The 16,148-nt window shown below is 42.7% G+C and overlaps 1 protein-coding gene across 3 annotated transcripts in view; it reads left to right on the top strand.

The window, feature by feature from the left end:
• Positions 1 to 16,148, top strand: part of SOAT1 (sterol O-acyltransferase 1) — a 238,058-nt gene that overhangs the window by 134,324 nt on the left and 87,586 nt on the right. For all 3 annotated transcript variants that reach the window (XM_086955365.1, XM_086955372.1, XM_086955378.1), the window contains 2 exons: positions 4,680 to 4,828; positions 7,425 to 7,484. In XM_086955365.1, the coding sequence (XP_086811491.1) occupies positions 4,680 to 4,828; positions 7,425 to 7,484 (209 nt within the window). The remainder of the gene's footprint in view (positions 1 to 4,679; positions 4,829 to 7,424; positions 7,485 to 16,148) is intronic.

Raw genomic sequence — 16,148 nt, 5'->3', positions numbered from 1 at the left:
GACGTTGAGTCGCTTTACACTAATATCCCTCAAAGAGACTCATTGTTGGTGATGGAAGGAATACTAAACGAACGTCCTAGGCCACATCCAGTTCCCACCCTCTTCATACTTCAACTTTTGGAGATATGCCTAACTCGTAACTATTTCATGTTTGAAGACCAGTATTACCAACAGAATAAAGGAACTTCAATGGGGGCAATTTTTGCTCCCACCCTGGCCATTATGTATATGGACTACCTAGAATGTCTACCATCCTCCCCGCTACCAATCCTTTCCATCAGGGCGTCCTCATGTGGAAACGTTACATAGATGACATGTTTATGATATGGGGAGGCTCTGTTGAAATGTTACCAACTTTTGTGCATTGGCTCAATAGTAACTGCAACGGACTGACTTTCACTGTAGATCATAGTAAAGTCCACATTCCATTTTTGGATCTTGATATCCAACACAAAGATGGCTTACTATTTACCTCTTTGTTCCGTAAGCCGACTGAGAGAAACACGCTCCTGCGTTACGATAGTTGTCACCCCCGATCTCTGAGGGACAGTCTCCCCTACTCGCAGTTTTTAAGACTGCGCAGAAATTGCTCTCAAAAACAGGATTACTTTAGGGAGGCCAACACTCTATCAGACAAACTGAAATTCAGGGGCTACCCTAAACGATTGGTAAGGAATGCTATGAAGAGAGCATGGTATTGCCCCCGAGAGATATTGCTTGAACCCAAGGCCAAGAAGGAGTCTAACAAACTTGTATGCGTGACCACATTCTCTTCGGCCTCTAATAAAATAAAGAAGAGCATTAAAAAAAACTGGCATATCATTAACTCTGGCAATCTGTCCCTTGAATTACCATTGTTTGCATTTAAACGCAACAAAAATTTGAAAGACCAATTGGTGCGAGCAGCGCTCCCGCCCTTAGCAAAGACCAATACCACTCTAAACGATCTTTGGTGTCTTCCCCCACTGAGAGGCCATTCCAAATGCGGTACATGTGTGGTGTGGGACTATTGCATTGAGAGCAAGGAGTTTGTGTTTAAAGATGTCAAAAATGTACTGAAAACCTTTACCAACTGCAATAGTTGCAATTTGATATATGCACTTTTATGCCCGTGTAACATGATCTATGTAGGCCAAACGAGACAAAAGATCAAACTCAGGATATCACAGCATCGAAGCAGAATCCGATGCAAGACTGCCAACGCTCCCCTGGTCAAACATTTTCTGGACAAGGGACACTCGGAGAATGAACTGAAATGGACTGTAATCAGCCAAATTACGATACCAACCAGAGGAGGCGCTCTATCCAGAATGCTGAACAGAGAAGAACTAAAATGGATACTAAGAACTGATAATCTCAACTCTGACCATAATTTACAAGAGGACTGGACAAGCCTATTATAAATGGGTCCCAATGCAGAGACAATTCAGATACCTATGCATCTGTGTCTACCATACAAGCTGTACCATTACTGCATTACTAATCCAACGACATTTCTGATGGTTGTTTAACTATATCAATGATAAACGCTATTTTATTGCACGCACTGCACGACTGCATGTTTCTATTCACTTTCTTAAGATGGCCGCCACGTAATTTTCACCTACCCCTTCCTTTATTTTCACTGAAACCTTTTAGCCCTCCTAAGATGGCCGCCTTTACCAGTCCCTTGTCCATGTTTATTGCCCGCCCCAGACCAATCAGTAATTAGCACAAACGTCTTTGCTTTCCGGCATCCACTCACACCGGAACATTGCTGACTGCCACATCGCGGCTCCCCATTGATACGAAGCCATAGGTGAGTGTGGGCTCATGTAGGGATTAATTGCACGAACCGGCCCCGGAATCGTTGCCTGAATCATTCCTTAACTCTCTTACAGGCTTGTCCTTCCACGCCGTAATTCTGGCGTTGTAATCATCCCCCATTGCGGGTAATAGCCTCGCTTACCAATTCTAAGGGATACCAGTTCCCGTACCCCGAGGGTAAGTGTACACTTCCGCAGTCCCCCGCGCACAACCCGCTTACCACAACCCTCGTCTAACTTTCTATTTACATGCTCATAGGCTCATCATCTTGCGCCTGTACCTTGACGCTGGGTTTTCCTCCCTGACCTCCGTTTCTCTCAAGCGGATAACTCAAGTACCGGTGACCACTTATTCTGGCTTCCGGTAAGTTCGGCTCTATGAGGCAGTTTGCGATCACGAATGGTACTTCCTTGCAAACCTCATTCCCTCCCCTTTCTCCATCAGGCTTCACTATTAGGCCAATTTGAAGGGTCGCCGTTACCTCCACTACCCTGTGAAACAGATGGACTAATCAACTAGTTAGTCCTGTCCCCCAGCGATTCCCGCTGGTGAGTCTGTTCTGTAGCTTCTAAATGGTCAAAGTTACTCGGTCGAGAAGCATCACCACCTGCGCCGATGCACGCACTGTGCACTTACGATCGTATTATTAGTGGCACTACTGCATGCAAATGCATGTCCACGTGTGATTGCACTCACAGACGTATTCTCAGCGGCACTCTCCATGGATCGAGACTCTCCCGTTAGGCGAGTTCCTAGTGTTCTGACCCATACTGGCACCAGGCCCATCGTTCTTCTCACTTACACGGTAAACAACACTCGCCGAACCTTTTTAGATCTATCACGCGTGCCACCGCTAGTTGTTCCCTTAAGGAATTTGATTCACCCATTTCACATGATGTCACAAATGAAGGCTGTTATATTTTTCCTTACTGATATATTCCATTTTTTTCCTTCTTCTTTAGGCTATTGTGTTATGCAGATTTTAGGCACAAAACTTTTTGTCCTGATGATGATTCCTTGTATTTTGTTCATGGAATCGAAACGTCGTCGACCTCTTACGCCATATATGCAAATGTATATTTAAATTGTGACTAATGGTGTAACTGAATTTCTGCTATTTTTCCATCTCTCAGAAATCGCTCACTTTCTGCCTAACTTATCTCTCTCTTTGCCTTTTTCTATCACTCTACCTTGCCAATTTGTAAGCGTGAAGGCACAGGCTTGTGTCTCACTCTTTGTGAATGTAAGATACCCTTTCTGCCAACTTTTCAAATAGTAAAAATTCTTTGTGATCACTGTCCGGCTGGACAAATCACGTCAACTAATGTAGCTCCATTGTGTCTATATTCATTTGGTCGTAACTATTTGCGCATAGGACCACTGTTGCCAAGTATAGACAGATTGAATCAGAGTTTGACCAGATATTAAAAGGGAATAAGAAGGAAAAAATGGCTGCACAGATGTGTGTGTGCACCATTTCTAAATGTGGAATTAAATATTTCCCAATGTTATTTGTACAGTTTGTCGCAGATCAGTGTCCTATATCTTTAAAGTTTTTAGCCTCAGACCCTCCCTCCACAGCAATATGCCCACATAGGCAGTATATTATCCAAAGAGAACACTTATCTTAAGGCATTTTTCTAACTTTACTAAACGATTCTTTTGGTACAGATGCATGTACTTACCAAAGTGGTTAGAGCCATGACCATGCAAACTAAATCTAAATGCTGATTGTTCAGATCATGTTGATACATCAAGCCTAATGCAAAAGTGAATGGTTTGTTCTTCAGGACAAGGCCCAGTATTTTACTGGACTCCTAAAACATTCTTTATTAAAATCCTCTCAGTGAAGTTGCACATAAAATGTTTCAGATCTACTGCAGACCTGAGATATCTGGGACAGCTAGAACCACATGGCCTGAAGTTTTAAAACGGCCCTGTGTTCCTGTACATTAAAGTCGATGGTATAGACATACAGTAATAGGGGATCCACTATATCAACGTGCTGCTACATTGCAAGGTAAGTATAATTTTACTGTTCTTAACTCCACCCATACTTACCGAGAGATCAGTGTATTAAGAGCATTAATTATATACTTAGCCTAAAGTATAGTAGTAGGATAATGTGAATGCAGTAAAGCATGTAAGATAGTGACCATGTTAACCATTTTTACAGTTTTCCGAATGTAGTAGAACCGTCTGACTGTTGCATCTTGTATTAAAAACAAATTACATTACAAGTCAAAGTATGATGCCCATTTTAAGTGTCTCTGGGTTCTGGAAGCATTAATAACCCATGTGTAATTCTGGTTTGTCTGCCAGACATGTCACAAGATCCATTCAATGGCATTTTATGTGGGAGGCTCAAAAACCTCTCAAGCCTACAGATTTCCCATTTAAGGAATCTGCAAAATAAACTAGTCAGTAAATCCAGGATGACTTTCCCTGTAGCCATTCTCCAAACAACTACATGATAAAAGCTCCATCATGTAGTAGCCATTTGTTACTGGATAGCTATAATTTCAAAATGCCGCCTGGCAAAATGTTTATATGTTCTACATCTGTCTACATCTCTTGTATTAGAACTCAAAATGCCTATAATTTTTAATGACCAAGCTATTCCATACAGGGTTTAGTACTTTAGAATTCAATCGTCAATCTGTGCAATTACTGTCCTGTTGATGTTTCTTTTAATTGTATATTGAACGAGTATCAAAAGAACTTTTTAATAAAGTTGGTCCTTCGTACCATCTTGTCCTTGGTTTGGGAATAAAGTGCACAATACATTTGTAGGGAGCAGCATCCTGACTATGCCCAGGTGCCCTGCTGCCTTTGATCCGTCACATGTGACTCTGTTTTTATACTTCTCACAGCTTATGAAGTCAGATCTTATGAAGGAAGTGGACACCCACTTCAGCGAGTTTGTGGATAACTTGATTGAGGAGTCGACATTGTTGGAGTCTACGTCATCTACATCAAACTTCACTCCTGGTATCTTTGAGAAGGATTCCATCAAACACAGGTATTGATGTAGATTCTCTTGCTCCCCACTTTCCTCTTGATTCCTTCTTTTTTTCTAGGCACATTCCTAGCGTTCCACTTTATTCTGTTCCTACTTTCTATAACTGCCCACTACTCTGCCTCTACCAGCACCACTTTTTGGTGTACTTATACACCATTGTTTCTGCCTCTGCTACCCATAATTTCCACTTACCCATATATTCTCTCCTGTTTGCCCTCTCTGTCCCTTTTCTCTCTCTAGCCTTCTCGATCTTGGTCTTCTCATTCTGCCTTTCACTTCATTGTTCTCTTCCTAAACACTTCTATATCGACTGCCCTTAGAACTTATCCTGAGTCTCAATAAAATATGCAAGTTTAACATATGTAAGTAGATTTTTAAAAGTGACCCTAAATCACTCTGTAGTGAGGAACTGAGATGTGCAGATACCCGTGGTTTTGAAACAAAGCTTAGTACAGTGAAGAGGAGGAGAGGAACTTAATGTCTCTAGTTTGAGTCTCTCCTGTGCCTTGAGACACTATACGGAGATAAGGCTCAGACTAAGGATACACAATGCTCATCTTCGTACTGAATCCACAGATCTGGCTTTCCTTTCTCCTCTTGACTTTCTGTACATCTGCAAGTCAGGTGACACCGCTTAATGTCTTCACAATGTATAACTGAGAAGAATTTCGTGTATTAGTGCCTGACTAAATCTTGAGAAAGTCAGTTTCCGATAAGGTCGGTCTTCTCAGCATTTCCATCAAGCTCAGACTTGGCCTGTCTTTGTTTAAAAGATGTTCACCTGCTCTTGGGTAGCCTGTTGATCACAGATCTGTTGTCTTCATGGTGTAATGCTCTGTTGTAACCCTCTGTTGTAACCCCTGGTGACTGGGAAAGCGGAACGGTAGGCTACGTGGTGTGAGCAAGTATGGAGATTTGCGCTTCCACCTGGAAAATCCAGGAAGTGACAGCATGCAGTAATAGTGGGACAGGCTTTGCTTCCTTTTGATGATTTATAGGTGTGGCTTTATAAACGTGGAGTAGCTGGTTTTGTGATTGTTTGAGGTAGTGGAGTATGTGTTGTGCTTAATAATTGAAGTTTCTTTCTGTATTATAGTCATTATATGACATCTTGTTTTATTAGTATGTTTGCTAGTTGCAACGAAGGTCTTGAGTGCAATAACAATGCCATTGCCTGACCATTGTAAAAAGTCAAGCATTTTCAAAGCTCTCATCTATCCCTCATATCCTAATAAGTAATTATCACACTGGAAAAATTACCTGCTAGGGGAAAGCATGTACCCAGCCTTTGGCACTATTTATTTCAGGCCATAATAGTGGCAGGTATAAAATGGGTAGTAGCCCAACAGTGTGAGATATTTCAAAGGAGTCTTCCCCATAATGCTAAAACATATCTGGTCTTTTGAAAACCCCACGAGAAGTCCAATTAACTGAAATGTTTAGTGTAGAAAATAACTGAATTCCAGATGTTTCCATGTACCACAAGCATTATGTTTTAGTCTGGGCATTAATTTAATTTTAGTTAAATCAGTGCGTTCTCGGAATAACCACATTGGATTAAAACACATCCTAATACAAATTTGTGAAAGTAAGGAGCTTGATTACAAGTTCATTGGAAAAAAAGAATCTGCCAATGTTATCATTTGTTTAGGATTTACCCTGTGCCTGTTTAAAAAATCCTGACATGTTTCGACACAGCTCAGTTATCACCTTTTTGTTTCAGAGTAAATAAATCATTTTTTTGTGTTAAACGAATGTTGCACATTTCCTATTGCCAAAAAGGTGCAATATGTAACCAGCAAATAAAATGCAGATTGCATTATCGTTAAGAGAGTAGAGCTCCCCCAAAGTTGGCTGCATTTCACTTTTTTCCTTACTCTTGTCCCTCCACTTCTCATGATTTAACACTCTCCCTCCTCTGAACTATTAACTCTACCATATTGTGCATATTTCCTGTCCCCCTCTTATTCTCACTTTTCTCGCCCCTTGTCCTTCCTATATTATGTTTATCTAGTGACCCTCCGTTTCATTTGCCCCCATTTGGCTTCTCTTCCTCTTCTTGCCTTCCTTTTCTTGAACATGTGTTTTTTCTTTTCCTCTACCCTGGTTTTTCTTGTGTCACATCCTCTTCACTGTTTTCTACTTTCTCCCCCTCCTTTGTCCTTGTCCTTTCCATCCACTTTCTCCTTCACTAAGCTTCCCCTTACTGTTTTAGCTTTGGTTGTTCTTTCTCTAGCTTCACTGTTGCCCGTTGTCTTTTCCTTGTCATTTATCTTTTTTCATTATTCCTTTGCGATCCCGATTATTCCTCATGTATCAAACTCCACCTCCTTTTTATCTCCTCTAATGGAAATTTTTTCACTCCATTTGTATGCCAAATCCTCTTGTTACTTTCCTGGCTTCTCCTTTCTCTTTTGTTTTTTTCCTTGTTAATTGTCATCCCTTATCTCGGTTAGCTTCAACCCCACCCTCCTTTCTTCTCCAATCTCTTGTTCGGATCTTTCCTCTCCTGTACCCATTTTCCATCGCATCGCTTCACTGTTCTGTTGCCTCTTGTTGCATTTATTTTCTGATTGGATGAATTATTTTCCCACAGAGGCACCAGAGCACCTATCGAGCATGGGAAGCTCTTCATATCAAGGCGATCCTTACTTGAGTGAGTATTAAAGTTTCTGTCTAATAGTGATCTCTGCTGCTCTGTGGGTGAGAACTTTGGGTCTCCAATCCCTTTGGTCTCTGCGGTTGTGTGTATGTAGGAAGGAGTGATTATTAAATGTGGAAGCTATGCCAAAAGTTTTTGGTTTCCTTTATTCAGCCTGTGGGTAGACTGGTGCACTCTGCTAGCTGCCTCAATTTGGAAAATTGTTTTGCGGTCTTCGGTGGCAGCATGTATGATTTTTTTTTTTTCATATAGCCCTTTTCCTTGAGGCTAAACACATGAAGAGCTCCAACATTCATATTTGCTAGCTACAGTTAGTTGCTATGATCTGCAAATATTCATGTCGCCCTTCGATTTGTGCCAATGCTCTTAATAAAATAATGGTGTTCTCTTTTTCGTAAAAAAAAAATGCAAATCATAACTAGCCTAACCCATCTAAAACACTCCATTGGTAGCTGAACTCCTAACCAAAGTGACAACCGAATTGGTTCATGTTCACCAGATGTTAACTCTTTTGACAATTCTTTTTATTTTGAGGCACAGAATCCATCCTAGTCGTCCTTCTCGAAGGTCTTAGGATTGCAGTTGGTATGTGGAGTATAAGACCCTCAGAGTAAGTGTCTGTCATGAAATACTTGCAAGTTCTTTGATTGATCTTGGGTGTCAAAGAATTCGGTTCCCTTCCTTCTTACCCCATTAACGTCATTTGTCATTTTCATCCAGAAGTTGTATTGAAATGCACCAGGTGGCTGAAGTTGACTTTAAGGGACTGACGTTCTTCTCATTGAAGTCGCCCAACCTTTGAATCGAACTCCTTTAGCTTTGCTTCTTGTGAGGCATTTGGTGCCATTACCCATATGGTATTTTGGCTTCATCTAATCCCTCCCCTTCATAGTAAGTACTGTTGTAAGATCCGGCTTATTGCACCTCACATCCGTCAGTTACATTTTTTCACTTCTTCCTCCTTCTGTTGTGGTGCCAACTATAAATACCATCATCTCCTCCTAATATGACTGTGGTATAAGGTTGTAATTGTTTCTTACAGTTGGGCAATTTTAATGACAACAGTGAGCCCTCTAGGAACTCCTATCTATTTATTTATTTATTTAAAGGGTTTTATATAGCGCTGGCTAGACCCGAAGGTATCAGAGCGCTTTAAATGAAAATCAACAATGTAACAGAAAAAGATTAACAATTACAAAATACATTAAAAAAAAGATAATACATTAGGAGAGGAGAGAAAGAAGAGAGAAAAGTAGTGGAGGGGGCAGGGGAGGTGAGAAAGGGAGGATAAGGGGAGAGACGAAAGGAAGTCTGTCTAAGGACCCACTGGGTAGGTGACGACCAAGGAGGGAATCCACAGCCCATCTCCCCTATAGCTTAATCAGGTAGCTCCATCGGGCATCAGTCAAAATAGTTCAGTCTCAGTACATTGAGAGAGGAGGGAAGGAGAGACATAGATAGAGGGAGGGTGCGGGAAGAGACAACATGAGTGCATTTGCTGAGTCTGGTACTCGCTGCCTTTTTTCCAGTGCAAAACCGCCACAAATTACAACAGCCTTAAAACACCCTCAAGGGTCTTGTTTCAACAGTTTGGTTTCAAAACCCAAAAACTGAATACACCATTGCCCTTTTCAAATGTCCACCTCATCTGCATCCCTACTCTTTTCTGGGAATAAAACGTAGTCAGTTTTTAGACACAGACACAGGAAGGAGTCACATTGGCAGTAACTGGCCACCAACTCCCACATTCCATTCTGGTAGATGGAGTACATAGTGCTTATACATTACTCAAAAGTAGATGAGTGTCACCAGTGTTGTTGTAGCCACTGCTTTTATTTTTAGACACTTATTTCTGATTTGGTGTCAGTCTTGCAGACACATTAAGCCATTAGTCCTCTGAACTTAAGTTCACGTAACTCTGACAAATGGCTGATCCAGGCGGGTTCACCATAGTTGGTTGTGGACCACCTATGGGCGAACCACTGACATTTTGGGGTTTTCCATCAGCAAGCCAAAGTGCCACCTGTCTAACACACATTGGATTCCCCTTCATTAGGGCTGTCCAGGTTCAAAGTCTTTCCTCAGAGACATTCAGGATATGATCCAGTGTTTCAGGCTCAATCATGGTCTCAATGCTTATGTTGCCAAGGCTTCTTGGACTCCTATTCTCTTGAATCTTGCAGAGGAACCTCTTAGTTTCAGTGTGTCCAGCATCAGTGCTGACCCTCTGACTCCATCCAGATCTTGCAGGAGATGGCTCAGTATCTTCTGTGGTGGTAGACAAACGTCATACTGACCTGCGTTAGGCCACTCACCCTTCCCCACTCAGGCTTCATGGTTGTGATAATTGCGTCACTGCTGGGTGGGGTCAAATGCGAGAGGTGGCGATTAGTGGCCTCTAGTATCTAGTGAGAGCCTTCTCCACATCTATCTTTTTTGAGCTTTGGGCATTCCGTTTGGGCCTGAAAACCTCTCTGCCATCCAAAAGGGGGGGGGGGGGGGGCTGTGCTGCAGAATCTTACAGACTACACAGTAACCATATAGTACTGCAACAAGCAGGGCAGAACGGGTGCATGGGGGTGCTTTCCCAGAAGGCCCTACGCCTGAAGTAGAAGTTTAACCATTAGAACCTCTTTCTTGTAGCCAATCATCTGGCGGGGTCTACGAATACCAGGGCAAACTCGTGAGTAGATATTGGCCTGTAGATTAAGAGTGGATTCTCCACCCAGAATGTGCAAGGGGCATTTCTGATCAGGTGGTTATGTCTTGGTTAGATCTGTTAGACACCAGCTGCAGTGTTAACTCTACTGTACCATGGTGTTTCCTCCATTAAAGTTACTATAAGGTACATTCTGACTGTGATAGAACATTGGTTTCTAAAATGCGTCCCCCCTTCTGCCTTTCCTGCCTTGTTCTAGAGAAAGTCCGGACTGATCGGGTCCATGTCCTTTAAAAGTCCACATATTGGGCCAGTAGGGTATGGTGCACTTGAGGTGGACCACCTGTATCAGCAGCAGGGCAGAGTCCTGCATCCAAATCTCCGCAAACTACACTTCAATACGTGTAGATTTAGCAATGACAATTAAATGTGCTCGATCTGGTAGCCACAGAAGTCTGTTATTCTTCCAGTCAGACACCATTTAGAAAAGTCAATCTATGCTGGGGAAGTTCATTGCCTAGTTTGGTGCTAGTTATACCAACCCTCTGCATGCTATACGATAAGATTTTGCATTTTTATTTTATCACTGACCCATCAAGGCCTTACAGTAGGCACAGTTGCGGGTTCTTGATCAGCCGTTTCATCATTCCTTTGTTTGCCTGATCAACCATCTCTACATCATCTGTTAAGATGCTTTATATTTAAAGTCTGACTAGCATACTTCACCCCCAAAGCCTTTTGTCTTGCCCCAATGGGCCTGGAAGTTAGAAGCACATTTCTTATGTGCATGCATTTTGACCCTGTGCTGGTCACTGAGACGGACTCCCTAAACAGTTTTCCTTATTGGCATCACCACTACTTGCTGTGTAAGTGAAATACAGAAATTTTTGGTGCGTTTGCTTTACTCCACCTTCAGTTGAGAAACATTAGTGTGGTGAGTCCAGGTGGCTTTCTTGATATAAGTTGTGTTGCCTTTTGGCATTGGCCAATCCATCGTTCTGCCAGTGGTTTTTGTTTCACTCTTCCTTCAAAGCAAGAGGAGAGATCTCACCAGCTCAACCCTAAAAGGTGTTACATTGACCACACAAAGGACCATTGTGCAGATGGCCAACTCTTTGTAGGATTTTCTGGAGGAAAGAAGGAGAAGGCTGTGTTGAGAAAAGACCTTCTAAAGATGGATAGTCTAGTTCATTAAAACCTACTATACACTTGACGAGGAGCAAGTCCCCGAAAGCCTACAGGCTCATTCTATTAGAGCCAAGGCTGTTAGGAGAGCACTGACTAGTGTGCGCTGCTGTTTGTAGACACCTACATGGTTGTCAATGCAAATGTTCACTAAATAGTACTACCTTTACAACCAGGCCCAACTGAGTCCACTCCCCAGACTCTACACCTTTGGGAGGCACTGCTATGAAATCTAGTCTTATTTTATCTAACCACAGATTCCTCAATGCCCTCCCATCTTCCAGTTCTGCGGATGGATTTCCTGAACGTCATAAGTTTCTAAGTTAGCTTTTCCACACTGTCACCTGCAATTTTTTTGTTGTCTTGCATGTCTGAGAGTGTGGAAAGAGAATTAGGAAAAGGACTTCAGAGCGCAAGGGATGACGCTCATATGATTTTCCTTTCTGTCACATTTGGATGTCGTAAACCACACCTGATGCGAGGGCACCCCGGTTTGTTCTCCAGAGCACCATGAGGAATAATACCTCCTCAGAGAGAAGGAGAATTGGCAGGTGTCTCTCACTCCTTGCTAACTAGTTGTGCTCCTTCAGATAAGGATAGTTAGGAGTCAGACAACCTTGTCGGAATAACTACTCTTTAGAGGAACTTTATATAAAGATTCTGATCTCTATTGTTGGGATTTTAAAACGTATAGTTATTTATTATACTATAATTCTTGTGCATCAGAATGAGGCCAATAATTATGGTAAAATCCGCATTCATGATATAAAACAAAATTAACATTGGGAAACCCCAAAGCTTATTTCATCACATGTCTGTACATTCCCTTTTTGATTCGTTGTAGTCCCCACCTAATATCTACGTGTGGACTCGGCCTAATGATTCTCATGGTTCTGACATTGGTTGAATGGTTATTGGAATTCCTTAATTATTTTCATGGCATGCTGTATATATATCTTATAAAGGGTTGGAGGTCAGATATGAGACTTCAACATGCCCTGCTTCGCAATCCTCCCTCTTGTCTGCCTCCTCCTGATGCTCCCGTTCCTTTATGCCATCTCCTCCTCTCTGGAAAGTGGAAAATGAACTTGTTTCTCTTATGTTTCCTCCAGCTTTAGCAAATGTAACTTTTTCTTTTTACCTTTGAAATCTGATTTGTCAGAGGCATGGTAGCCTTGTAGCTCTAATCCCTGCACGTAGCCCTGAAGCTTTGTTAGGGGAAAAGTTTCAGTTCTGTTATTTTTGTGGAACTTAGACAACTTACAATTCTGAAATTAATGTCCAAACAGTTAGTGCTTTATATTGGAACACAGTCAGGCTTGGCTTGTATGAAACGGGTATGTTTTACCGGAAAACTCTGCCACACAGGAAGTATGGTGTCACCAGAGTCACATGGTGACATCTATCGGCGCTTTGGAGCATTCCTGAGAAAATTCTGTGGATCCATTTTGATTCCTGGAGATATTCATAAGATGAGGAGTCTGCAGTAGCGCATCTACCAGAAAAACGATTACCGAAGATAGCTAACTTTTTCTTTTAGGCTTTGGAACAGGTGCTGAAGACTTGAGGCACTATATTACTTTTGTGTTCAGCCTTCAAAGCGAAAAAGGAAAAAGAAATTGGTCAATATCTTGGCGTCAGCTGGTATTTGTTGCTAGTGGACTTTGATCCCTTTTTCAGAAGCTAAGTTCCTTGGAGAAGTACGGACAAAACAAAGGAGTACTAGTCTTCCTGAAGCTATACCGCTCTTCTGAGTAGCTGATGTGTGTTTCGAATAGGAAATGAGAATGGTTTTTCTTAAGCAAAGATGCCCTTTAGTGCACCCCATACTTGTTATCTTGTTGTTTGACATGAGTCACCCTGTGTTTTGTTGTGTTATTCTGTATTCTTGGATAGGCATATGCATTTGATCATTGGACAGGCTTGGGCCTTCTCTTGTCCCTCTGTCATTATTGCCTTACATCCCACCGACCGGTCCTTTTCCAGCTCATTGCCACTCAGCATACCTTTGAGTGACAAAAGTGTTTGTCATAGATGTGCAGAAGTCAAGGATACTTTGCTGTTTTGCAATATTTATTTATATATAAATATATTTATATTTCCTACCCTTCAATTGGGCTGAAATTGAGTGATTCGGTTCCCCTGTGGTCCACACTTAAGGTTACCAACCCTCTTTGATTTGTGTACCTTCTGCTGTAGAGCCATGCACACTTGTTATATACATGGTGGTGCTTCATCTCTATCTATCCCTCATACTCAAGGTAGTTTTCTGATTTTTATCGACCTAGAAGATTCACAATGAATTGAAAATGCCCCTTCTGCCTTGGCACACAATCATATGCCCGTAGCTTAGTGAATAAACACGACCTTCTCAATTGACAAACAGTGCCAAAACCAAAAGGTCTTGCCTTTGCAAGACTTATTGGCTTTGCTAATGTGTTTAAGCCGTGTTGTGCACCAACTTTGCTTCTGTTCAGCATGACTAAACGTTAGTGTTATAGAGGTCAGTGTCATGTTAAGGATTTTGGGGCCCTGGACAACAAATATTTTGGGGGCCCCTGTTTAGAGCCACTTCAATCCCTATGTTGCCAAATAATAGTGAATTATTTGTTGAAGAATGACAAAAATTGACATTGGAAGTGGGGGCCCTGGAAAATTTCCCACTTTGCCCATGCGGAGGAGGGTCATGGAGTGGAGTGTTATAGTGTGAAGTATTCATGGTGTGGGAGTGCACTCCCATTATAGACCACACATTTTCAATTGAAATTACCATTTCATTTCCATACACATACAGTTTTACTGATTAAAGTATAGAGCACACAAACAGTGTGTGGAAAAATCATCACCTAGTGTATTGATATGATCATAATAAAATATTTGCTTCCACAACACTATAGAATTACACAAAGTGCTTCATTTGTGTTTTCCCAATTCTGATATATTATGAAATATCTATACAGTGCATTTACAAACATGTACATTTTGTTGTGTGCTAGAAAAAACTCTTTCCTTTCACAGCAAGATTGTCACATAAATCCTCTCACTTTGATGTCGGAGAAAGAAAAGTAAATCCTAAGCTGCCTCGGAAGACAGAGCCTAACATTTGACCTCTGTCTTTGAATGCAAATGTGACAAGATGCGAACAAAATTTAAAGGTTTGTTTACAAAAAGCAAGCACTTGTGGAGAAAAAACGTAAATAGGCTAAGCGCCACGGAAGGGACGGTCTCAAGATGCACAGTCTAAAACACATAAAGCCAACAAATATGAAGCTAGCAACTGACATTTGCAAAATACAAAGCCATTGGTCCGCAATGGACGGAATGCATTCCCAGGGAAGCTTTCATAATGTCCCCATGGCGTCTTTAGCAAAACACACCGCTGCACTGTCTGGTAGGCTTTAAACTAAAATCACAACGCAATACAATGCACATAATACACTATCACAAGACAGATATTCTGGGCTACCACAGTAACTTCAGACACATATTTAAGTGTGACCTGTAGTGCTGAAATCTCTACGAGAGCAATACCAATGGCAGAATTTGTGCTGCTCAAATGCCAATAATGGAACCTGAAATGTCAGTGAGGCAGAGCTTTCGAAGTGTTTACAATAAAAGTGAAATGCTAGAGAAATAAGTTAATTGGCTCTAAGAAAAGTTAATCACACACTGCATCTTTCTTTGGATCAAATGAAGTCCTCCCCTCATCTGCATAAAGACCGTCTGGACCTGCTCCATAGCGGTCGCTCCCTCGCTCTCTGCCTAACCTACCTACGCCTTGAGCCTTGCTGACCTCATCGCCTGCCTGCCCTGATACAGCGCTGCCTGCCCTGATACAGCGCTGCCTGCCCTGATACAGCGCCTGAATTGCACATAGCGCCTGGTATCGTTAGGATCTTATATTAATTATTAATCATTGGCCTTGCATTGCGGCGATTTTTAAAACAGCCTAAAAGTGTTTTTGTGTATTCTGTGCAACTTTACCTCTGCTCGCACTCCGGCTGTGCCCCGGTTTCGATTTCGGCCATTTGGTTGTGGTGTTTACTTGTTGCCCGTGTCTCCTCCCCGCTCCCGCCTCCCTGCCGACCCTCCCACTCACTGGTAGAGTAAACTCGCCCCTCTCTCTCTTTGTGACCGTCTGGACCTGCTCCATAGCGGTCGCTCCCTCGCTCTCTGCCTAACCTACCTACGCCTTGAGCCTTGCTGACCTCATCGCCTGCCTGCCCTGATACAGCGCTGCCTGCCCTGATACAGCGCTGCCTGCCCTGATACAGCGCTGCCTGCCCTGATACAGCGCTGCCTGCCCTGATACAGCGCTGCCTGCCCTGATACAGCGCTGCCTGCCCTGATACAGCGCTGCCTGCCCTGATACAGCGCCTGAACTGCACATAGCGCCTGGTATCGTTAGGATCTTATATTAATTATTAATCATTGGCCTTGCATTGCTGCGATTTTTAAAACAGCCTAAAAGTGTTTTTGTGTATTCTGTGCAACTTTACCTCTGCTCGCACTCCGGCTGTACCCCGGTTTCGATTTCGGCCATTTGGTTGTGGTGTTTACTTGTGGCCCGTGTCTCCTCCCCGCTCCCGCCTCCCTGCCGACCCTCCCACGCTCCGCCCCCCTCCACTCTCCATTTAAGACAGATGAACCAACGTGCAGCGTCCGCGCCGAAGGTGCGCCAAGGGTAAGCCCGTCTACGCCCGTCCGTGCCAAGACCGCGCCCAGCGCCAAACCCCCTGGTCCCCGCATCACCCACCCCTCCCGCATTACATACGACGCCTCCACCCTCTTAGCACTTAACCCCGGCCGACTCC

Source organism: Lissotriton vulgaris, chromosome 1_1, assembly GCF_964263255.1.
Source record: "Lissotriton vulgaris chromosome 1_1, aLisVul1.2, whole genome shotgun sequence".
NCBI lineage: Eukaryota > Metazoa > Chordata > Amphibia > Caudata > Salamandridae > Lissotriton > Lissotriton vulgaris.
Note: the sequence above shows the minus strand (reverse complement) of the source record. Positions and strands in the feature narration are given on the sequence as shown.